Source organism: Amblyomma mixtum, chromosome 9 (genome assembly GCF_055824585.1).
Source record: "Amblyomma mixtum isolate Tamu chromosome 9, ASM5582458v1, whole genome shotgun sequence".
Lineage (NCBI taxonomy): Eukaryota > Metazoa > Arthropoda > Arachnida > Ixodida > Ixodidae > Amblyomma > Amblyomma mixtum.
In genome coordinates, this window is record NC_143020.1 from 16,570,276 (window position 1) to 16,595,495 (window position 25,220).

At 45.6% G+C, this 25,220-nt stretch overlaps 1 protein-coding gene across 2 annotated transcripts in view; it reads left to right on the forward strand.

Moving 5' to 3' along the window:
• LOC149328391 (uncharacterized) overlaps positions 1-25,220 on the forward strand; it is a 223,805-nt gene that overhangs the window by 166,431 nt on the left and 32,154 nt on the right. For both annotated transcript variants that reach the window (XM_089561824.1, XM_089561825.1), the window contains exon 6: positions 4,749-5,067. In XM_089561824.1, coding sequence (XP_089417950.1) covers positions 4,749-5,067 — 319 coding nt within the window. The remainder of the gene's footprint in view (positions 1-4,748; positions 5,068-25,220) is intronic.

The following is a 25,220-nucleotide window of genomic DNA, read 5'->3' on the forward strand; positions in this document are numbered from 1 at the left end:
TTATAGTTAGGCCTAGCATAGCATTCTTACTGCGCGCTCATGCAGTAAGGAATTATGAAGTAACCTTCACGATAGCACATCATTACGTCGCTATAGTGCGCGCCAAGTAAAAATACCAGACATATTTATGCCAAGAAACGACCGTTTCAGAAATACGAAGGGCAGACACCTAACCTCAAATTACGGCTTGTTTATCTGTGGCTAATGTGGGGTATATGTCGTGCGCAGAGAAGTATCGATAAATAGAAAGGCGCAGACTGCCGTGCTTTAAGGCTCGCATGACGCTTTAACTTGTACAAACTGTTTCTTTATTCAGGTTTATGTTCAGAGAGAAACAGAGGTCGTATGATTAGGGGCAGTTATAATAAGCAGTTGGGTAAAATTCTGCTAGGTCACGTACAGCTGATAGTGCCTTCAGTGACATTTTGACCGCTGACAGCACGGTTGGCGTCAGCGGGAAGGGCCCGTATCGTTGTAATTAGCGTTTTATTGCATGAACTTCAAGTTCTTAAAATTTCCCTACAAGTGAGGACAGCACATCTTGGAAAAAATAAAGAATCAGAATTAATCGTCAGCATGTACCTCATTTTTTTTTTGTAAGCGAAACTGCTGTCATCTAACGAAGGCTACACAGAACTGAAGTTCTTTTATTACGAACATAACTATTAGTAACCGTCGGCGGAAGCACAATTGCTTGTTTTTATGCAGTAGTATAGAGCATCAAGGTACTTAAAATTGTTTACTGAATTCGTGAGCCGGAGTTCTCGAGTTCCAACCCGGCCGCGGCGGCCGCGTTTCGATTTGAGGCGAAGAGCAAAAGGCGCCCGTTTGCTTAACGATGTAACTCCACATTAAACATCCCTAGGATCGCCGAAATTATTCCAAAGCCCTCCACTATGGCACGCCTTTCTCTGTCTTTTTTCACTCCTACTTTCCTCGCTAACCTTACGGCGCGGTTCGGGTCACCGAACTTACGCATTTTGTGCGTTAACTTGTGCATATTGTATGCAAATGCAGCTCGCAATAAAAAGCAATTTGTGCCATAATACACAAGCCATGTATTTCAGCGGACGGCTCCAGCAAGGTAGAATCATGTGAATGTCGGTTTTTTTTTTCTTTCAGACCGTAGGCGAGAAAACTCCTCTTGTTATGTTCCTCCAGGAAGTGAAGGCTCGGCAGACGACTACCTCCTATTGAAGTCCGTAACACACGCTTAAAATAATAAGGATTACCACATGTTGAGAATTACTGTGGAGGTATTCACCTGTCCTCTGTTAAAAAATAGAATTAGGGGTCAGTGGGATGAAACGCGACATAATTTTCCAAAGGATCGCCATCACTTTTCATTCGCAGGTATCACAAAAAATACTGCCGAGTACTTTCCAACCGTCTTGGCATCACGGTCATCAGCTATGAAAAGTCGAACTGAATAGGAACAAATTAAAATTAATTTAATCTAAAGCTTTAAAATGTCTAATTTTTCTCCCCACCATGGGGCTAAACGAGGCGCCCTTCCAGAATCACCATATTACTCATATTTGCAATAAATGCTCACGAATTTGGCTTCACGAGCACCTAGGCAAACTTTCCGAGCGTATTCGAATCACAGACGCTCTAGTAAGACCGAAAACGGCAGTGATTAGTTTTATGGCCCACTACCTTCAACGCAGTTCTACCGCCGGTTTCTACGTGTAGCCTATATACGCGATTTTTTTTAATTTCCTCCTTTCGTCGCAACTTTTTGCTGATTTAGTGTCCCAGTACATGCTCTTTTGGTCAGCCTTGTTGAAAGGACACGTGTTTTGGAGCGCCTCAGCACCAGGGGCCGCATTCTTTCAGCTGTCCATTTCCCGTTGTCCATTTCGCGTCTATTTGGTCCTCTGTCAGTGGTCAGTCAGATATTGCCGCGGCTTTCAAGCGTATGTGGCAAGCGATCCCACCGTCGAGTGATTGGCGATCGTCCGGTCTGGTCGCCTGCTATTGACATAGCCCTGCGATGCAGCTCACCACTGCCTGCATATTGCATCCAGTTTCAACCAATGGTAAGGTCCACTCGACAACCACCCAATGGCTGGGTGGCTTGTCACAGCCGCGGGTATATTTGTGCGACCACTGGCAGAGGAACCAATAGACACGAAATGAATAACGGAAAATGGACAGCTCAAAGAATGTGGTCAAATGTTTTGATGTGATTGCCGGACAGACAGAACAGAGCAAGCGCCATTGTCAGAATGTGTTGTACAAATAGCTGTTCATTCGTGCAAGGACAGAGCGCGACACTAAGGTTCTCAAGACATTGTATACTGTTCCTCCTTTTGATATTCACTTACATTCTTTACTGTTCTGTGGTCGGTGCCTTTGGGAATACCAAAACGCTTGTTCGGACCTGCGCCGCTTACATCTCTCCAGAGATGATTTCATGATTTCTGGGCGGTAGCCGGCATCCGTCCCTTTTTTTTTGTACGTTCAGGCGGTCCTAGACAGTAGGAAAGCAATGAACCCCGTCAGGCTTCTGAGGGCCCGATGAAACCATTACATTTACTTGAGAACCGCCAGAACACCACAACGTCGCGTTAAATTAATTATATCTTAATATTGAAATGAAATGCTCAAAGAAGTCTTGAACGTAGCATGAGATAAGACCAATCACTAGCTGTAATAACAACGAACTTGGATTAGTCTAGGACGCCAGGTTGATTGAGCTGCTTAGTTTTTGAAAAATCTGGCGTAAAAAATTTCGCGACTTTTCAACAACTTTTTCGTTCACCGAGGCTCACTTCGCAATTTGTTTTTCTTCTTACAAGGAACCAATCTGATAAACACTGCACTCGATTGTAGAAACCATGTGACGGTTCATTGCGCATAAGTATCAAGTTAATATGTCAGCTCGTTTAACAGTTACGGGGTCCTATGCAACAAAGTGTCACGTTTTTCTCCACTTTCTCCAGCAGTCGCAAAAGGCGTGCTTTAATGGAGCTTCCTAGGGCGAGAAAAATGAATTAAACAGGAAGGAAAATGTGTTCTAACGAACGCAGTGTCTACGACGGATGAAAGACAGTTATCTTGTGCCAGCTGGTGCGGCGTTCGCAATGTCGAAAGTAATTGTGCTTTAAGGTTGCTTTACATGGAGTAACACGCACGAAAAAAATATAATCCAGTCGCATTACCGTTGCGACGCCAATCGCAGCCCCTATTTCACACGCTAACGATTTCAGTCGCTGCGGCGCGACACGCTTTTCGTAGACATGTAATTCTGCGGCGAATATATAGGTCCAACAACTTATTATGCGTTTATTTTATAATCGTGACTTATTCTATGGGGCTGTCGTACATTTTTATGCTCGATAAAACATTCTAGGGCTTTCTGCGCTCATTGAGTGGTGCGCAACTACTAGCACCCAGCCTTCCCCGAAATCCATTTGGTTGAACGCGGGGCCGTTCATAACGATCTACCCTACGGAGCAGCGGTACGACCGGAAAGTCCGACGCACAGGGTTTGCGATGACATCAATGCGCCTTTCTGTCTCAGAACATCGGAAATCGCGCAGTGCTGCTTGTACAACCGCATCATGTGAAGCAGAATTTAGGGAAATAACAATAGTTAGGTGTTAGCCTCCTCTCCTCGAAGAATTGAAGTGCTATGGGTGCAAAAACACTAAACGGGCTTAGAGCGCATGCTGAAGTGGCTCACTACTACTCGTGCACATGAAAAAGTAAAACAGCGACAATTTCACATTTTCGTGTGTACGTTAAATAATTGGAGCCATTCTGTGAAGCACACATAAGCTCCACTATAACATTCGTGGCAGAACCTCTGTTTATGCTTCTGCATAGAAGGTTAAAATGCGGTGAGATATAGGAGTGGATCTCGTTCATTTCACCACTGGCTTTGCTGAACGCCTGGCGCAGCGATAGGACAAGAAGCTTCGAGCGATAGGACAAGGAGGATAACTTCTTGGTGCATTCAAGGGGGTTGATGAGCGAAAAGAATCCGTTAGCGCCGCCAATCGTATCATCGCGATTGAACGTATGGTTTTAATACAGAGCCCACATCGGTAACGGTCCAACATGAACTGCATCAGTTAAGGGCAACGTTTTGTGCGTGACTTCTGCGGAGCTCTGAATAGCAAACGAGTTTCTCTACATTTTCTCACATTGCTATGCTTGACTAAAGAGAAGAGAAATATGACTTGTCAGCAGTGAAATCCGCTTTAAGAAGTACAGAGCAGCCACTACAGCAGAATAAGCCGCTGTTGCCTAGAGTGTAAGCCCTCTTTTGCTTAGAATCTGCGCATATATGTAGTTTTTATTCGCTGAATTCGAACGGCAGCTCTAGAGAACACTTTTTAAGAAAGATAACAAAGACTGGTTGGTTTACCGGGGTTTAACGCCCCAAAGCTACTCAGGCTATGAGGGACGCCGTAGTGAAGGACTCCTTAAATTTCGACCCCCTGGGATTCTTAAACCTGCACTGACATCGCACAGTACATGGGCCTCTAGAATTTCGCCTCCATCGAAATTCAGCCGCCGCGGCCGGGATCGAACCCGCGTCTTTTGGGCCAGCAGCCGAGCGCTGTAACCACTGAGCGACCCCGGCGGGCAAGGTAACAAAGAACTTGTCAGTACAAAATATTCGCCCAATCCCAGGAGACAGTGCGGGTTCTCTCATTCGGCTCGCTGGTATCCACACCGCATCCAATATAGCCTTAGTTGTGCTTCAGCGTTCGGGTTCCTCCCCCGTTCCGCAGGTGCAGCAGCCGGAGCACGGAGACCATGCTGGGCGACTGGCAGCAGCCGCCGCGGCGCCAGGGCTCGAGCCGACGCTCGCCAGCCGGTGGCGTCCCTTCCTCCTCCTCCATGGTTCCTGGCTCGCAGCGGTCCCTGCTCAGCGACCCCGACGAAGACGAGTTCGGCGCGGCCGACGAGCCCTCCTCGCCGCCGCTGCCTCCGCCGCTGCCCAGGGCTCCGCCGCCCTACGAGCGACAGCAGCAGCAGCAGCAACAGCAGCCGGACTGCGTCATCGTCTCCTCCCGCACCATGGACAGGTTCCTGCCTTCCTTCGGACAGGTGAGCCAGCAACTAAGACCGAATGCTAAACTTAAACAAGGGAATTGCGCTAAAAAAGACAGGGACGAGAAGAGGACAAGGACGGGCGCAAATCTTCTCTTCTCGTACGTGTCTTTTATGCGAAGCATATTACTAGAGCTACACTACAGCCCGTCCAGCGCGGCGGTGGAGCTACCATTGACCATTAGCGTGACCACGTGACACCACGTGACAACGTGACGTCAGAGCAGAGGAGAGATGGGCTGCCGGCTCGCGCGGTCGGCCGCGGCGGTGGAGGCTCCACATCAGAGGCGCTGCAGCTGGCCACGTGACGCTACAGCAGCGGTATAAAGCTGAGCTTGCCTCGCTCTCCGGGCACTTACGAGGCGGCCAGGTGTTGGGATGCCGCCTAGAAGCAGGGCTGATTTGAACGAGAAGCGAAAGCTTCAGCGTGCCACAGAGACCGATGAAGAGCGGGATGAACGTCAACCAAGGAAAGCCATGTATAACCAAGCATAGCCATCAATATGCTTCGCATCTGACTAGGCTTAACCTTAGCTAAGCCTCAGCCATTTTTTTAGCGCAATTCCCTTGTTTAAGTATGTACGACCGACGCGCCCAACAACGTGCTCTCTTAAACTACCGAATGCTATAGCTGTTGCAATGTGCACTGTTCTTCAAAAGCTTGGAGCCCTCGGGGTTAACGCCTAAGCTTTGTAATGTGGATTTGGTATCACAGCTGCAAGTTCTAAGCTTTCAACGAGCCGAAGAGCTCGCCTAGAGATTTAAAACGCCCATGATCCTCAACCAGCCACAGAGCATGAACTAGAAGCAAACCCCTTGAGCTTCATACTTAGGACAAAGCCTGTACGTTTGTAATTGTGTTAACGGAAAGGCTCATAAAAAATGATTGCGTATTCCTTAGCCAGGCATAGAGACACGCGTGACATTCTGAATGAAAAGAGCGAAAAAACATGGAGGAGAAAAAGAACATACCAGACATGGCTGCACATCTTTCGGCATCCGCTTCATTCCTCGGCATCGCCCGCAGGGTATTGCTTGCCTTCCTCGCTAGGTAGTCCGGTTATTTTCGCCGTCGCTCAGCCTACCGCGTATGATAGGCCAGCTGCGACCATTCGCCCCGCGGAGAAGTTCCTCTGTATGTGGACCTTGGCGTCCAGGAAAAGACGGTTTGGACGCGGTACCGCAGATGCAGTCACAAGAAAAAGTTTACGCGATGAGTTTGCTCGGCAGCAATTTTAGTTCGCCCCAGTTTCCCTACCCAGTCTCCTGGCGTGGGTACAGGCACATAGCGTAAGTATCTCTCCTCTAGGCTGCTCACTTGCAATAATGATAGGAAATATATTTTATTTGAACAGCCGCTTCCGGTATACTTTATGCCCGATTGTGCGCTGCCTTTTGAAGCTGAAGGCTTCCAAATGACCGTCATTTGTGAGCTCCTATTTTTGTAACTAAACACGAATTATCAGCATTTTGCTGCAGTCTAGTTGAAATTGCCTTTCAAAATTTTATACAGTAATGTATCTTCTACAGCCAGTTTGCAGATGACTAGTCTACTCATTTGAAAAGCAACCTCAGCCGACACCTTCGATATGTGTACTCGCGTGTACCGTTCTCGAATTCCCAGAAACAATTTTCAAAACTCGGGTTTTCAGAATGCTGAAACACCTGTATGAGTATCCAGCTGTCCCTTTGCAATGCGGATGGTCAAGGTTGCACCGCCTCTCTAAAATATGAAAAAGTTGGAGCGTCAGTGTCAACGAAGACACCGTTCGTCAAGAATTGGAGATATGATCGACTTCATTTTGTGGTGTCAACCTCGAGGGGCTGGACAGATGGGCTAAAACGAGGAACTCAGGAAACAGAAGATACATGACAAACGTGGAGGGTGACATATACAGGGGGTCGCGTGACGAGTGACATACCTAACGTAAATATAAGGCCAAAATCTAGACAATATCTAATTAATCAAGGTGACGATACAAGGCATGACCCGCAGAATAACGCTAAACACGTAAGGTACCTAACGCTCCCTCCAGCGTAACCATGTTATCGTCAAATTGTAATCTGTTCGAACAATGCCGGCATACATCAGACAGATCTGTTTGCTTCAGCTTTGTTTTAATGTCATGAGCGCTGTCGCCGCCAACATTAAAATTCGGCCGACATATGTCGGATGCACTTATATCTGCAATCACACACGGGCGCAAGGTAGTGCGGAAGCTTTTGTACTGGAAATTTCTTTTGACACATCCCGTGGTTTGTGTTAATATGGTAGGAAATTCTCTGATTCTATTCTTCGAGTCATAGCTCAATTTATCCTCCGCTATTCGAAAGTACTCTGTAGAAAAAGCAGCAGCGCTCCTTGCAGTGTGGTGCCCAGATGTGTTGTTTTCTTCGCGAAAGCTGCATTATAAAGGTACTGTTACAGGTTGCCAACGTCTGTAAAAGCCTACCTTGATAATACTGTCACGGACTAGAAGACGGCGAACTGTGCAGTGATGCGGGCGGGAGCGCTTAATCATGCCATCGCAATATATCATGTTATTTCATCGGCTTGCCGCCATGTGACATTTGATGTCAGAAGTTGGGTACCTTCATCACCCCGGTCCCAGAGCTTCGCAGCCTGCTGTCCACCGAGGTCTTCCGTGGAGTGCTCGTGGTTTCGCACCTCCCCGTGTTTTCTCAGCCTGCCAGATATAACCCGACGCCGACGCTCTCCTCCGTCACGCCACAAGCCCCGACCAGAAGACACGGCGACATGACTCCGACCACACTGATCCAAGACCACCGCCAATTACCCGAAACCCACTGACCACCCACCCACATATAAAAACCCAGCACCCGAGCCCCTGCCGTTAGGTGCGTCACGGGCCTTGGCGTTAGCTTCAAGAGACGGTGGCTCCTCAGTCTTCGTGGACCTGGCTTCGCCCGCTCATAATCTGCTCATCTCTTTCATCGTGACGGCAAGCCCTTCATCATCTTCTATTCTGTATTCATCCCTTCTGTCACGCCCATCGTCACGTTCTGCGTTTCTTCGTCACTGCCATTCTTCTAGTTCAAGTGGTTCGGACGATCGCTTGGTGGCGCCGGATCGTGTTAAGGGCTAAAAGACGATGAGCTGTACAGTGACGCGGGCAGGAATGCTCGCGCCGGGCCGTCCATCATTGCATGATGCCATTAAAATCTGTCATGTCGTTTTGATTTCGTCGGCTTGCCGCCACGTCACAATATGACCGCCGACATTACATTTCATACAGCATTCTCTCATCATCCCATATGGTCCTTAGAGGCCAAAGATACCTGCATCAGCTCCTTTTTGACTGCCAGGTTAAGGGGCGAGTTTTTGATACCGGTATATTACGCGTACCGAGCTAATTTTCGGGATACGTACCTGGCGCTGCTATCTGTGTCAAAAGTTGCATTTCTGCCAGCTGTAGGGCGACTTGTCTACTTTCAAAATAAGCAACAATAGCGAACGAAAATAAATGAAGCGGCCTGGGTGTTAAAGGCACCTACTCCAAGCTTCCAACTCCGTTGTATAGTTAAAAGAAACAGATGAAGGGCGAGGCTAGGGGCCAGCAAAAGCAAACTGTAAAGACAACGAAGATCATGGGCATAGTCAAAGAACTCGGCACTCAGCCAAAGGCTCCCGGCTCCAACTGCACTAAATGGGTCGATGACAGCTCCGGACCGTGCCGGAATCCACCTTGTGCTGTCGCTCTGTAGAAAAATGACAAAAACACGCTTTCCATCTCTCCTCCGTGATGAAGGTGCGACAGCGGCGTTCGTGATTCTCGATTTGTCACAGAGGTAACCGTGGTTTGTACAGGTATCGCGAATGCAGCGTGGGCATCGTTAACTTTATTGAAAGTGCCATACAATGGTCGATGCAAAGGCCAAAGGCGCATGTCCTGTCACCTCTTTCGCTTTCGTCTTTTGCTGCAATAGCTGAGGGAAGGAATTTTTCCTTGATGGGCTGAGTTGACTACGGCAATGGCGTCGTCGGAAGCGGCAGCCAGAAACCTCCAAGGCCATTCCCTCGTCTCTAGAGTTGTTCTCTGCATGGGTTATGGTCACAGCAGCCACGCATTGGGCACTCCTGAGAATGACTACGTGTGGATCATGTGCTGTCCCAGATTTTAGTTCTTTTTGACCGCCTTTTGACCCCCTGCAATGTGGGTAGTGGAGGAGGGAGGGGATAGGGAAGTGGAAAAAGTGGTGCACTTATTTTAGGCAAGAAATACTGTAAGCTCCCATTCCGGGCAACCTAAGGTGAACATCATCCGAACCTAAATAATTACATTAATGAAGTCTAACTTAACCGATGCATTTCGAACTTCTCTATCCGAATGAAAAGCAAGAGAGAAAAAAAGTGCTGGAGTCTTATCGCAGCTAAACGTCGCAAAGGCTTATGACAGCGTCCTTCAGAGTTCAATACTGAATGGTTTGCAAAACATAGACGTACAGGGCCGTCTGCTAAGATTCATTCATTCCTTTGTCTTTGATCATGCAGTTCGACTGCGGTTAGGGGGCACTATAAGCACACCGAAAGGGCTGTATCGCTAGGTGTTCCTCAGGAAAGGGTTCTTCCCCCTGGTTTTTTAAAGTTATAATAGCTAGTCTCCCCGATTCAGTGCAGAACTGCAGGCATGTGCGTATGTCCATATATACACACGACATTTGTCTTTGGTTTACCGGCTATCAGCACAAGCGACAAGCCTTGATTGCTCGACAGGCTCTACTTTTGGTACAAGATTACCTTGAAGGTGTGTGATTGTCTCTGTCAGCGGGAAAATCCGACTTCGTCCTGTTTACAGGTATAGGGAGACGTTATCCGCAGTTGAAGATAGATCATGGTCACTCTTGTATTCGTCAGTTCAGTCACGTGCGCTTTTTGGACGTCACTATTGGCTCCCGTCTACAGTGGCGCCGAGTTGTGGACTCGATTGTCTTGTCTCCATCTTCGCGTATCTTCGCGTCTCCATCTGCGTATTATCGCAGTTGAGCAGTCAGGAAATCACCCTTCCTCAATGGTCAGACCGTAGTCCTTCAATGCTTTGGTCAGACTTAACGAAGCCTTAGTGTTTAGTTGCGTAATGTACCAACTGCCTTTAATTGTACCCTCGGTATCAGCTTGGTCGTGGTGAAATTTTGAACAGAAAAGGTCCAAGAAGAGCCCTTGGAGTTCCGCAGGCGGAAGCGAACAATGCAGTTCTTCATGAGTTACTACCGACACCGCTTAGCTTTATCGCGTACGATGCTTTCTAACGCAATTTGGCCGCCTCACAGAGACGGCAGCAGCGCGAGCCATTCTGCAGAGGCTCCGGAAGATATCTAGTCCCGATCCTACTTGACACTTAATACTCATGGTTCCCTAGACTTTAATCTTCAAAGACAAAGAAAGCGGTTGAAACCACCCTGGTCACTTGCGAGCCTCGACTGTTCGGTCTTTATTCCTACCATGCACCCTAAGCGCAGTTCTCCTTTGGCGGCAACGCGTTCTCTCGTGCTCGAGCATTTAGAAACAAAGTATGCCCGTCATCTTCAAATTTTAACTGATGGTTCTGTGGATAAGGCGACAGGAGCTCGTGCAGAAGCTTTTCACATTATTTATTCGAATGCTGCTGGTCTGTACGCCACAACGGCTGAAAGCTTTGCAATTGACGCGGCTTTGCGGAAGCTAGGGTTTTGTCCGACTCAACCTGTTGTGATCCTGACTGATTCAAAATCAGCCCTTCAAAGTTTAGAGCGCGGGCTCCCTACTGAGGCCTTGGCTGTTAACTCTCTACGCATGGTGTATAATCAGCACAGCAAAGGCTTCTCCATACGATTTGAAGGGGTGCCCTCACATTTAGGTGTCATAGGAAACAAGGTGGCGGAGAGTCTCGCCCATGCAGCACTGTCAGGTTATCCACCAAGAAGTGTCCCTCAAGATGCCAAGGTACTCTTCAGAGAAACGGTGCTCGGCCATTTCAAAACCCTGTGGAGTTCACCCACCAAGCCATGTGTGACCAACGGACTAAAAAGACCCCAGGCCACATTACTACATCGCATTCGCAAAGGCTGTGCTAGTATCCCTGCGTGAATGTATAAGACGGGTCTGGCATCGTCTCCGATTTGTACTACATGTGGTGTGTGCGGTAGTATAGAATATTATCTTATGTGCTGTCCAGTGTACAACACGGAAATGTGTGTGCTGTTTCCTTTCCTCAAGCCTCTGAGAGTTCTTTTAAAGCCAATGTCCACTCTCACGGAAAACATTTGTGTCGAAAGGAGGCTTCCTGCCTTCTTTTAAAGTTCTTCCAGGACTCGGATTTGGACTCCAGATTGTGACAGCAGGAATTGACTATTGGCTGCTATAGTAGATTGTTTAGAGTCATGTAGATCAGTCAGGCGCCAGGCATATCGGTGTCGCTACGGTGGGGCAATTGCCGGCAGAATCCACAAGGCTGACCCCACCAGTAGCTTAAATAACCTCAACCTCTTATCCCTGTAGTTTGTGTATACCGGGTGATTTCTTTTTTATCTCTAAACATTTCATTCCAAAAAATATAAGAGATAGACCAGCGGGTTCTGTGCAAGATTACTGTAGATCAATGCGGACAATATCTACGTGATTGAGTTCAATGTAAAGACGATCAGTTAAATGAAGTGTCTAATGAACTTTTTAACTTTTGGTATTATGGCGTAAAATGGCGTTCCAAACTGAAGGTCGTCAACTTCAATGGAGTGGCGACGTTTTTAATTTCCTAAAGCGGCGTCATTTCCCGAAAAATGGAAGATGAAAACTGCGAATAGACCGATTTCACAAGCAGTTGCGCTACGCCACCGCCGCCGCGATGCACTCTGGGAGTTGTGGTACTCCGGCCGGCGGCCGCGTCGGCGCGGTGCGTGGCGCACGCGCAAGAAGCAGCCCTGTTAGCGTCGCCACACGATGTTTCTCTGCACGAATGCTGCATTTGCGGCACAGGTATGGACACCTAAGGAGTCTTGGGCTCCGACAACTGTGCGAAGCAGAGGGTCCCGGATTTTCCGTTTTATAGAAGAGAAAAAGTACCCAAGACATTTCGTAGAAGCTCTTCACGAAAGGCAGGTGAAGAAGTCCTGTTCAGTGCATTTAGCCGTATTGTCCCTGTTGATCAGTGGACATTGACAAATGGCAAATTTTCTAGTTCTGAAGCTGCATGAAATGCCTTTTACGCGCCGCTCAGCTTTGAGGCGGTCCCTTAAATTGTTAAAAAGAAGGCGATAGGATTTACCTTCGTGCTGAGTCGTTAAGCCATCTTTGCAGAGATTTCTGCCCGGTGCAAGGTTGTGGAGGAACAAGTGTTCTCAGATTTATTGTTATATTCAGGAATCCACAATGTTCGTTTGATACATGTATTCACTCGTGATGTCTCGAGCTGCCATACTAGCGATAACGCTTTCTCTATTTCACGGAGTGAGAAAGCGAGGCTATAAAAATGTAGAAATGTGGAATAATTCCTAACGTTTTGTTGCTCACTGGTACTTCAGCATAAGTGGTATTCCAGTATCAGCCACATGCCATTTATGCCGGGATATCACCCACATTTTGCCTGTTGTTTTCGAAAAAAATGGGCGATCTACTGTACTCGTACTGCGAAAATAGCGAAAGTATGTCGTACGGGAGACGCCCTGGCAAAAGATTATATTAACCTAAATAAAAAGTAATTAGTGTAGCAATAATCAAAATAAAATTATTGGTCACGAAATTAAAAAACCCTAAACCCTAATTAGGCGTACTCAAAAGCTCCCCAATTAGCTTCTCTTTTTCTCATTTTGCACTGAACACAAGTATTTGTCACATCACCATTTAGAAAAACGGCATAGCTCGCTCGAATGCTCACCTTTCCTGCTGGTGACCCGCCTAGCACGTCGTGAATACACTTATGTGTTTCGTGAATAAAAAAACAGCTATCGTATGGCCAGTTTTCAGCAAGGGCTATGATGAAAAAATAACGACAACAAACGCTGTGCACAACGTCTATAGCGAATGCCTCGATGAATACAGCGAATACTGAAACAGCTAAATGAGGTGGCAAGAAATGTAAATACTGTCCGAAGACGTTAATTAAATCGCGTGCATCGCTGTGCGTTGAAATATTCTGCTGTCAAAATGAACGAAAGCGGCAGTCAAGCGCGTTTTCATCGTCACCTGCAGCATTTTCCAAAGCAAGGTGCGAGGAACAAGCGCAGCGTCGCCACCGCGGTCACTCCACTTCATGCGGCAACTGACCACACTGTCTGCGCTGCTCCTACCGCGATCAGCATTGCACCCCTCGAAACTCCGCCGTGGAGCCTCTGTTTCCTTTATAGAGCTCAACACAATAAACGAAACTGCGGAAAGTGCGGCCGGGTGTAATGCCAGTCAAGGCGTAAAGTAATGTGGGCTGTCGTGCAGACGATGCCACGAAGGACTACAACCAAGATGGCGGCTGGCTACTTCCGGTAAACGCGCGCATGCGCAGTAGACTTTGTGAAATCAGTCTATTTTAAAGCTGTGCAAGTTAGCCTGATAAAACGGCGTCGCTCGAATTTTCAACAATTCAAGCTGCAGTTTCAGTATCTTATGATAAGGAAGTTAAAGCGATTGCGGCGACCCTATCATGCATAACGATGCCATTTTTTCAATGGGCAATGCGAGAAAACCAACTTAACGATCTTTGAAGAGCGTATTTTAGGCGCTCTATGTTTCGAATCATAATGCCGACACAGAAAATTTAAAAGCTGTATGTAAAAAGAGACGATAAACTAATACTGGCTGGTGATTTCAACTTGCCTAATATTGACTGGAACACCTTTTCATCATTCTCTGCCCATAATGCTGATACTGTAATGCTCGACATTGTGTTCACATTTGACCTGCTGCAAGTAGTAAATAATTTTACGAGAATGCAAGGAGCCGCGGGATCAATTCTAGATCTATTTTTTGTCAGTGGTGCCATCCGCAATTTCGTAGCCTGTGAAGTCACAAACGGAATATCCGATCACAAAGCTGTGCTGCTGAGCTTGTCAAATGTGTACCCAGATCGTCACACTAGCGTGCATTTTTTTCCCAATTTTTCGCGTGCGGAAGACGAATCTATTCTGGACATGCTTGATTCATGTTATGAGAATTTTAGGAATAGCACTGATAGTGTGAATGACCTATGGCTCACTTTTAAAATGATCGTCTCCCATTGTATTGCCCGTTTCGTTCCCAAAATTGCAAAAAAGTCTGTGTACCGCAATCCGTGGATTTCTCGGGAGACGTTACGCTTGCAGCGAAGGCTTAAAAGGTTAAAAAAGAAATCAAGCAGGACTTCATCATTAAAACCAATTCTGGAAGCAATTTCAGAGGAACTTAAGCAGAAAATAATTTGCGACAAAGAAAAGTATTACGGAACGCTCCTGCCCTCGTTCATTAAAACGTCTCCCGAGAGATTCTGGCACCAAATCACGCCCAAATCTTCTTCCACGAACGAATTCATAGTAGACGGCAAATGTGTGCGTGATGAGGCTGTTGTTTGTTCTGCGTTCAACAAATTTTTTCAGTCAGTATTCACAGAGGATAATGGATGCCTGCCCAACTTTTCTGCAGCACTCCCTGCCATATCTGATGTTGTAATTTCAGAGACTGGTGTTTGTAATTTGGTTTTGAACCTTGATGTCAAAAAATCAGCAGGTCCCGATAACATACCAAACACTTTTTTGAAGCGCTATGCGGAGTGGTGCGCAAAGTACTTGACAGTAATATTCAACAGATCTTTACATGACGGATCTTTACCGGATGACTGGAGGACAGCCGCGATTAAACCTCTGCACAAAACCGGAAAAAAAGCACACATCGAGAATTACCGACCCACATCTCTAACTTCCAAGTCATGTAAAATTTTAGAACATATAATTCATAAACATATATTAGGTTTCTTGGAACAGCACAAAGTACTTACCGATTTTCAGCATGGCTTCAGGCGTGGGTTTTCCACAAGTACACAGTTAGTTGAAACTGTGCATGACTTTGCTCAGTCGATTAACCAGGGAAAACAAACAGACGCAATATTCATGGATTTCCGTAAAGCATTCGATAAGGTGTCACATAACAAACTAATTCATAAATTAAGTTATTACATTAAAAACGACAGGATACTTGCATGGATTAAAGCTTATCTCTCGAACAGATGGCAGTTCGTCACTCTGAACAATATTTCTTCTAGCAGTGTCCGGGTTATGTCTGGCGTCCCCCAGGGATCTGTTTTGGGACCACTCTTATTTCTGTTGTTTATTAATGACATTGTGGCAGATCTTTCAGTTCGCGTGAGGCTGTACGCGGATGACTGTGTCCTGTATCAAATGGTGTCTTCAGTTGACGACCAGGTGCGTCTAAATAATGACCTAGCGAAGGTGGTTGCGTGGTGCAACAAATGGCAGATGTGCATTAATTTTGAAAAAACCGTGTTCATGAAAATTACAAACAAGAAAATGCCTCTTCATTTTGTGTACGGTACTAACAGCATATCATTATTAGAAGTGACAGAGTATAAATATTTGGGCCTATGGATTACTAACAACCTTTCGTGGTCAAAACACATAGACGCTGTAGTAGCAAACTCAATGCGGAAACTATTTTTCTTGAGGCGCTCCCTAAAGTCATCCCCATCTAGTGTTCGTCTATTGGCGTACAATTCCCTCATCCGTCCGTTACTAGAATATGCCGTAATCATTTGGGACCCTTTCACGTTAACAAACATTCATAAATTAGAGCGAATACAGCATAAAGTAGCTAGATTTGTTTTTAACTCATATGGCCGTGCATCTGTAAGTGAGCTCGTGAGGCGAAGTGGGTTACCCCCCGTCACTGAGCGCAATCGTGTTTGTCGATTAAAGTTTTTTTTCCAGCTTATAAAAGGACATTATAAAGTTGATACCTCTAATTATTTTTCTTACTCCTCAGGTTATAACACGAGACAAAGGCATGCACTAACAATCACCCCTTTGAACGCGCGAAATAACTGCTTTAAATATTCTTTTTTTCCGAGGACAATTACTGATTGGAATAAACTTAATAGCGAGACTGTTAATCAAAATTATTTACTTCTGTTTGAAAAGTGCCTGTAAATGTTGTGAATTTGTGTGTGTTTATATGCTTGTATTTTGTTTTGTCCCACCCTGCTATGATCTGTACAAGATCGCAGTATCTATAAATAAAAAAAATAAAAAAATAAACCTTTGGTATTGACAGCCATGAATCTGAAAATACATTCTTGCTTCCTGTAGCAAAAGATAGGAATCTAATTAATCATTTACAGTTAACTAAACGTAAGTTATTTAACAATCATATATGTAATGTCCGTCTAACTGATCAATCCACAGGCAGTGACAACGCAGACGTATCTCTCGCGGTTTTTCGAGTAAGAATACGTGTATAGTAAACATATCATCCGTATACTTTTTATAGGAGTATATAAAGGAGCGTATACTCCAGTAGGAGGTCTATACCGCAAGTCTAGCTAACTAAAGCGTGTCCGTCCGAGGTTATACTGCGAATAAACCATCTGCCCCCGAAAACCAGTTCAGTATTGTCCTCACTTCTTGAATTGATTATACGATACAATGATCAAGGTTAGGTGATTGGTTTGCTCATACGGATGCGGCGACGACACAGCTGGTGTTATAGAAACCATGACGCAAGTAGGTTGCTGGATTTGTCTCCATATCTAAAGCACGTGCTTTCTTTTTCGCTCAGAAAAGAGAAAATACAATTTTGGTGCGGTTTATGAAAAGAATTTTAGAAGAAATTGTCTTTTGTAGCTTCAATTTGCACACGAAACCTAAAATAATTAATCTACCAATTCTTGCGACAATACAAAGATCTCCATTTCTAGCAATTTGATTATATTGTGTTGTGTTTAAGTTCAACAGAACAAACAAAAGTATCATTTCCCTTGAAGTTTGAAGGACACTGAAGAAACTTTTTACTCCATCGTGACAAATTTGTTATCGGTATTGTGTAACTCGAGAAAAACTTCGATGTTCCTCGTGCCACCACTTGGAAATATTTAAGGGAAAGATTCCTGGTGTCGTGCAAACAAACAGTAGGCGATGAGGCAAAGAAATCCATAAAGCAGATAGGCCAGAGACGGTAAGTCTCGCGTTTCGCTGTGCATACACATGGCACTTTTCCGGATGAGCAGTTTCCGCAGAGTAAACGACATGGCTCTCTCGAGACTGGCCCAAATAGGGCCACAAAAGTGAAGTCCCGCGCTGAGACGAGCGCTCCCGCGGACGGGTCATTGTTATGCCCAGATTCCGTTTCGAGGCTCGGTCCCGGGACATCTGACGCCGTGACGCAAACAAGTCCCTTCCCAGCGCACTTCTTCGGAAATCAAGCCAGTCAGAGGCGGCTATGCTCCTCCACTACATGGCGGCCGTTGGAAGACGTGCAAATAAACTCTTACGGCACATTGTACGGCACCCGCAAGCGAGACAAACTTAAGTGCTCAAGATTTAACGCACAGTCAGAAGAGCTTTAGCCTGAATCTTCTGACGCCTTTTGTAGTTTTGGTGCCCGGCGGCCTTAAGTGCCGTTTTCGAAAAAGGTGTCAGTTCTGCCGCCTAAATGCACTTGAGTTTTTGAGAACCCTGGCTATCCTTGCGCGTAGCCTCTTTTCAATAGCTGTGTAGCAGCATGAGCTTTGTTCGAGGCCGTTTGTTTTGCTTACTTAGTCTACATGCGCCACTTGCTTTTAGTGTTTAAACAGCGCCCAAATACAATTTTAAATTTCTTGCCTTGCGCCATCAGATTATTCAGAATTTGGGGTTAAATATGTTTTTCTGAATATATGCAATAAACCATATTTGCGTGAACAGATTTTTTTTTCTTACTCAGAGCATTGCGACTCGGAGCACAAAGCGTGAAAAAGGTGAAAAACGACTTTTGGGCCACGGCTAAAAACATTTTCCGTATTTTCATGGGAGCACCAAGATATGATATTTTGATCAATGTTTACAAACGTATAGTATTCTCAGGGCTCTCTCCGGTAGAGTAATTTTGACAACAAAAAAAAACTATTATTAGGAGGTAAAGGCCAATGCAGTCTCCAGGAAGGACAATGAAAAAAGTCGTAAATTTCGGTTATTTCATTTCTGCCAATATTTTCGAGAAGTGTTATCAGTACCGTCGTCAGAAAGGATGACATGCGATTGAGTAGCGCTGGCGCTTCACCCTTCCACAAATGTATTCCAAATGTATGCTCCTTTTCCACGCTCGTAATAATCAAGTTGATCCGCTCTGACAATGGCCGGTAATTTCTGAGAGGAGCTTCGCCACTAGGCGGAAGAAACAGCCATCGGACACTGTTCTCTCGCGACCTACAACACTGATGCTAGCACCTTCGCGAAAATTTTGCAATTTTTACCCTATGCTGCGTAAATGGTTAAACCGAACAAAAGCTTGGTTCACGCCATTTATTTGAAGATATGATGCAACTGTGAAGTAGAGGCAAGTGAGAAGCTACAATCGGGACTATGGATTCTAGCTAATACGCTGTTCAAAGTGCCCCACTCCCTCAAAAATTGTCGTATCCTCATTGCAAGCGTGACGCAAGCGAGTGCTTAACCTTCTCGCCTACGCTTATGTCCTCCTCGCCTTCAGGCTTGGGCATCGTCGGCCTCCGTCCGCACTCCGACGCTCCGAATCCTGTGTGGGAACCTTCAGCTCCATCCCGTGTAGGCGCTACTAACTCATGCTGCACCAAGTGCCCGTGGTTTGGCGTGTTAAAATATGTCCGCAGGGCCACGCGCATCTCCAACGCGCCTCCTCCCATGAACAGCTTTCGCCGTAAAAGAGCAAACCGCGACTTAAAGACGTAATCGTTTCAACATCCGAATTATACAAGGATATTTATACGTTCTTTGAGAACTCATGTACCCGATTGCAACAACTTCCACAAGACAGGATTGGAAGGTAGTCCATAAGTTGCTATTTTTGCAGAAAACTATTCACCTTTTGCTGGTATAGAAGTTGACGCCACTGATCGCATCTGCTATAGAGGAAACTACCCCCCCCCCCCCCCCCCCCCCAGCAGCACAGGCAATTGGGCCAATGCTGGAGACGTGATGGTAAAGGCACGCCCTACAAAGGGCCGGACTGAAACCATCAAGTTGCAATACTGGCCGATTAACTGTGCTGTTTGCGCCACACCGACGTCAAAGCTAACTCCAGATGAGGAACGACCGTCGTTGCCTGATTCTGAACCAAGGATCAAGGGTTTGAGGAACATCCTTCACTCAAACGCGCTATTTGCATGCTGTTACCTGTGGATAAAACGCGTACGCCAACAATACGTTATGTAACCATATACTGATAGGAAAAAGGAGGTTATAAGCTTCAGGAGGCGTGACTGACGAACGGAGCTTCTGATCATCCATGACGGGCGGGCGAAGCGCAAAAAGATGTGGAGATTTGGCATGATGGCGAAACGAAGAAGATAGAAAATCGATGACGAACACAGGGAAAATTAAAATGGGCTCCCCAGTATTGCATGAATCGTAGCGATCGCATTGTAATATTCGTTAAGAAGTTGTAGAGATCGATGGCTTGAGGGGAAGGCGACTTGGGCGGAAGAGGTCGGTAGCAGAGACGCTGACGCATTTGAAATGAAAACTCAAGTATAGGATTTATAATTGTTCCTTTGCACGAGGCGTAAAACGAGGCGCTGCTTTATACAGGGACGATTATACAGGGACGATGACGCATCAGAAATTTAGTCATATAGCTTACTCCTGCGAAAGCCTCTTTTTTTTCGAGAAACATAAACAGCACTTCTATGATTTCTACATGATGTCCAACTGTTTTGCACATGCAAGTTGGAATGAATGATCGCCGAGCTCCAGCAATAACTTAAACTTTCAGATAAGAATATATTTTGCGCTTGCCAGTTCGGTGTTTGAGATTGTTGCTCTATATTCACGACATCGTATTTTTTGTATTGAGGCAGGTAATCGTATGCTACAAAAACAATAAGGATCAATATTGACAAAAAATCATAAAGAAAAAACAATTTACATTCATTCATTAATTCTAAATGGTATGTTCAGCTCCTGTGGACTGAAAATTCTAAACATTTCTGGTGAAGCTGATATGCATTTAGGCTGGAATCAAGCTTGTTGCCATTGAAGCTTCCTACTGCAGTAGTTTTTGAATTTCACAAAGCACGGCTCTAATTCTCTCTTCGAATTCGGCAATACACTCGTCTTTTTTTTTTCTAAACATTTGCTGTTGTTACAGAATATACGGCTGCAGTATTACATTATCTATGAGTACCCAGGCATAGAAAAGGAGTAATTGAAGCAAAAAAAAAACTTAAAGTGTCGACAGAATCCAAGTAAGCGCAACTTATCGTGCATCGCCGCACTACGCAGCGAATCTCTGCAAGTAATGCGACGTCGTGCGCTGTCTGAATAATTTACATTTCTCTCAAAGGATTCACGTTTCCAAGTTCCATCCTCATCTTCTCACCGCATCTTCTGGCGTGGCCTCGGCATTCAGTGCAAGGCAGACAAGCTACGTAGAACTCGCACGGTCGGCGGAAACAGGAGCGAAGATTCGGATAGGACGGCGGCGGCGGGGTGTCCCGTGACGCGCACCAGCACCATTGGAAACAGCGAGATTGATGGCTCCCTTTGCACGAGCGGACGATTTTCATTCCCAGCCATCCCTGGTCGATGTGCCGAAGAAAGAGCCAGGTGGGGTGAGCAATTGGAATCGTTTGTCACCGCTTCTCTGGGGACGGCAGGCGTCCCTGGCGCCGATTCGGGTCTCGTACCCTGAACAGCGTCGCCGTTCCCCCGCGACTGCCTTTGTTGGAGATATGAGAAAATTTCGGGAGTCTTTTTTGCAGTTTACTTCAACATTCTGCTTTACAACTAATCTGCTGTATAATACTGGCACTGTTCCAATATATGCATATTTCGGCCGCATATTTCCAAATACAAACATCCTAACCATATAAGAAACTTAGACTCCTTTTTGCTAACAAGTACCTGCAGTTGGGCTTGTTGGTGTGTATTCGTGAAAGACGAGAGCGCAAAAACGACAACACGGGCGAGTTAGGGAACAGCGCTCGTCCTGTTCCCATACTCGTCCGTGTTGTCAATCTGCGCTCTCATGCATTTTGCTTGTGGTGTAGTAGCTTCTTTATATGAACTCTCGCTTCACAGATAGAAAAGATTTAGGCATCTATGCGCCACAGTCGCAAGTAGCGCACAACATGTTGCTGAGTTCGTGTGAAAGTGGGCTTTCATGGACTACGAAACGTGAAAGCGAAACTGCGCTATGCGTCCAGTTTTATGACGAAGTTTTTCGAGGAAGTTTTATGAGGAAGTATTTCGTTTATGGTGCCTACGACACCGCTTACCACAGTGTAGCAAATGAGGCAGTCTTCTTAAGAACGGTCACTATTCCCGCAAGCAATTTATTTAATTTTTTCACCAGGAAAGCCCTCGCCTCGGTCATTATCAGGAGGAGAGGAAAATTTTTTTTAAAATCTCCAAATAGTTCAACATACTCTTCTAGCTGACAGATTTTACTATTATAGCTGAATTTACAGCCTTTGTCAAAAGTAACCAGGCTGCATGGTTTGCGTCTAGCTTCTGTAGTGGAGCCCTTTTCGTTCTTTTCCTAAAGGTCAAAAGTGGTTGAAAGGTAAGAAGACCCCCCCGTCCTTACTTTTAACGACCACTTCAGCTTCAGGGAAGCTGTAAGGGCTCCACTGTACGGGCTAGAAGCAAACCATGCATCCTGGTTACTTTTGACAAAGGCTGTACAAGATGATAACATCTATCCACCGCGGAGAAAATGTGAAAAACAAAAAAAAATGTCTGGCAGGTTAGCATCGCTAAACACGAAATATTGTGCGACAGCACAGTTTTTTGCAGGTAGACACCACCGGAACGTACCTGAAAGCGCGATTGAGGTGTCCACCTACCTGTGCAGCCAGTTATGTGCGCCTTCAAGTATTTCATCGGCAATGCCAATATACCCAATGTACGCCGGCGGCCTAAGTTCCAGTGCCGCACTGCTGAGGCAATCTTGTCAACACCAACACGCATCGTTCAAGTGCCGCGTTTCTGGCACAACGTTGTCCACGCCAACGCGTGCAGCGCACATCTCTCTGTCACTACCAATACATAGCTCAAAGCACGAGCATTTGTTTGATAGCAGTATTAATTGGTAGAGACGATGTGCAGGGTGTTGCAGTGTAACACGACGCGTGTTCGGATGAGGCGGCAGCCTACTGCTCTCGCGCAATGGCTAGCGAAGCTCATGTGTTTGTGGCGCCGTGGGTTCGAATCCAAGTTGAGAATATATATATGGTTTGTTTCTGTTTGTTTCCTTCACTGGCACAAACCGACAAACCCTGAAAGTTTACAAATATATCAAGATCTTGCTCGGAGTTTACCCTTCGGAATAGTGCTTTCACAGTAAATTTTTTTTTCACATACATGACACCGCTCTTGGAGAGGGCAGCGCTTGAAATTACCGTCTTCAGATGGCGCGTCGGTTCACTCTTCTTTTATCAGGGAACGCACGCGGTTGAACCATTTTCAGAAATCATCCTGAATAACTAACTGAGACATAAAGCGAACGACTCACGGAAAAGTTCGCTAGGTTGTTTTGCAGGAGGCTTAAGTTTGTGTGTCCAAACTCCTGGCAACTCAACCATTTTTTTTTTTTTTCAATAATGAGGCCTAACCTTAAGAAGATAGGTTTTTAACGACCGTGCAAATCCCATAATAGTTCATGTACGAAGGCTTCTGCATACTGAATGAGTAATAAATCGCGAAATATTTTTGCATATAAGGAAAACATTATGTGATGAGACACTAAAAGCGCTGCTGTGATGTAATGGGAACATGATGCAAATTTCAAGCTTCCGAGGACCGGAAAAAATAATTCACGCTAATATCCGAGAAGCAACTTTTATTACAATGGTATCAACTTATACGAGGGATACCAACGACTTGTTTACCACAACTCACCGCGCAGCATATTAACTAGCTGGCGTCGGGAAACAAACCTGCAGCGTGCTGTCTCATCTGGATGAACCGCTGCGACCCATCATTACTTTCAGGAATCTTCCCCTCATTTGTGCCTCGTCGTCGGCTAAGCATTAGGGTTAATGGTTTCTTAGGGTAGTTTAGCTGAGCCACGCTGACGACATCGTCCGGAGCTCACGCCCGTAAATAAAGAATTAAGCCTCTGTTGTGCGTGCTTTGGTTGTGCCTGCAAAACCTCGCTTAATACTTTGGGTACGCGTTACTGAACTGCGCATATTTTTGTGTGAATCGAGTTAGTAGCGAAGTACTTTTTAACAAGTAAGTGCACAATTTTACGGTACGGTCGCAAGAACAGCCAATGTCGTCAAAGCGCCAATTCAGTAACTTAAATTCAGTAGGCCGCATTTTGTGAGGATTAATTTCACTCTTAATTTCAGTTTTCTGCGATGCAAGGTACGATAACAGAAACTGGAGGTGAGGAAGCAATTCAGCAATCACGTTGTACCGTGCTGCAATTTTTCTTTCAGGCATGCGAAGCTCCTCAACGTGCTCGCTCATTCGGCAATGTCAGCGCCCGCAAACACAACGCTAACGAGACAGCTACCTTTAGCCTCGACGGCGCTACAGTTCCTATTCTTTTGAACTGAATTTAGGCATCATTAACTTGTTATACTCTTTTCACGGCCCCTTCACGAGATAAAATAGCGGCATAGCACCTTTTTGAAAATATACATACCCAGCAACTCACGATAAGCATTTTTGAGCAGGAAACCATTCATGAACGCAACTTTTTCGTATAATAGAAGATTTCGCTGTAACAATCTATAACCGCACATCACACCACGGCAGTGTTACATTTCTTTTATCTATTAATGTTTTTGCTATCATCAAGAGTATTCCCCATTCTTTTTGGTTAGTCTTATGGCAGCCTTCGATGCGATCAATGGGAACATTTTAAAAGAATTATTTGGCTACATATCAGAAGAATAGACCATTACCTTCAATATTTCTATAAGAGTATCTTACAATCTACCAATTTCAAAATTCTTGAACGAGAATGTTAGACATGATGCTGCAGGGCTGTGTTTCTGCCACGGCCAGCGTGAGATCATTTAGCTCTGCGAAGCGGGGGAAAACCTCCCAGGCTCCCTCCCAAGGTGCCACCGTATTTGAGTCTTTGTCTGGTCAGAATGCACGCCGCCAGCTGTAGTCATCCAAATCTCAAGACCACTATCTCGATGTTCAGAAGTTGAAACGTAACAACACACACAATCCGCAACCGCGTGCTTTGCAAGAAACAACACTTTAATTTTTTTTTTCTCCCTGCACCATAACTGAGTGTAACCAGCTACCACCAACATTCCTTACTAGCACTCGGTTTAGAACATGCCTTTCATAGACTTTTTGTGTATGCTGAAGTTCTTTTTTGCTTTTTTTTTACGGTTGAATGTTGTGTCCCTTTTGCAAGGGCTCTCACTGGGCCTGCAATCTGATGAAACAAATAAAAGAAAAATTTCCAGCGCTATTCATCAGCATCTCCGCCACGTCCAATAGAGCGCATTTTCCTTGCACACATACCACTACAGAATGGGCTAAATGGAAGGGTCAGTGCATAAAATGTCAGGCTAAGACGGTTCAGCCTCATACCAATATTTCGACTAGGCTACCCAACAAACCTAATGAGGTCACACGGGAGTTGTTACCAGGAATTCGGAACAGTGGTCAATTTCACTTTATTTACCACGACGTCGCCCATTGCAAAAAGAAATTAACGGGCGTGTTTTCACTGGAAAATTCATACAAGGCGGTAGCAAACCGTCGATCTGAGAACCTCATCAACTGTGCTGTGCGGTGTTAGAGCACTCTGTCTTTGTCCGACGCACGCCGGCGCGTTCACGCATTTGCGCACAGACCTACAGCTTCATATGAGGTAACCATGTTCTGAAAACATCAGTTCTGGACAATTTACCTCGTGATAGAGGCAAGCACTTCAGTGAACCGTAGAAAAACTACTGCTTGTTCTGTTCAAAGCCGCCTGAAAACAGCGACTGGAGCTGTCGAGTCTTCAAAAATCGCGCTTTCATAAGCGA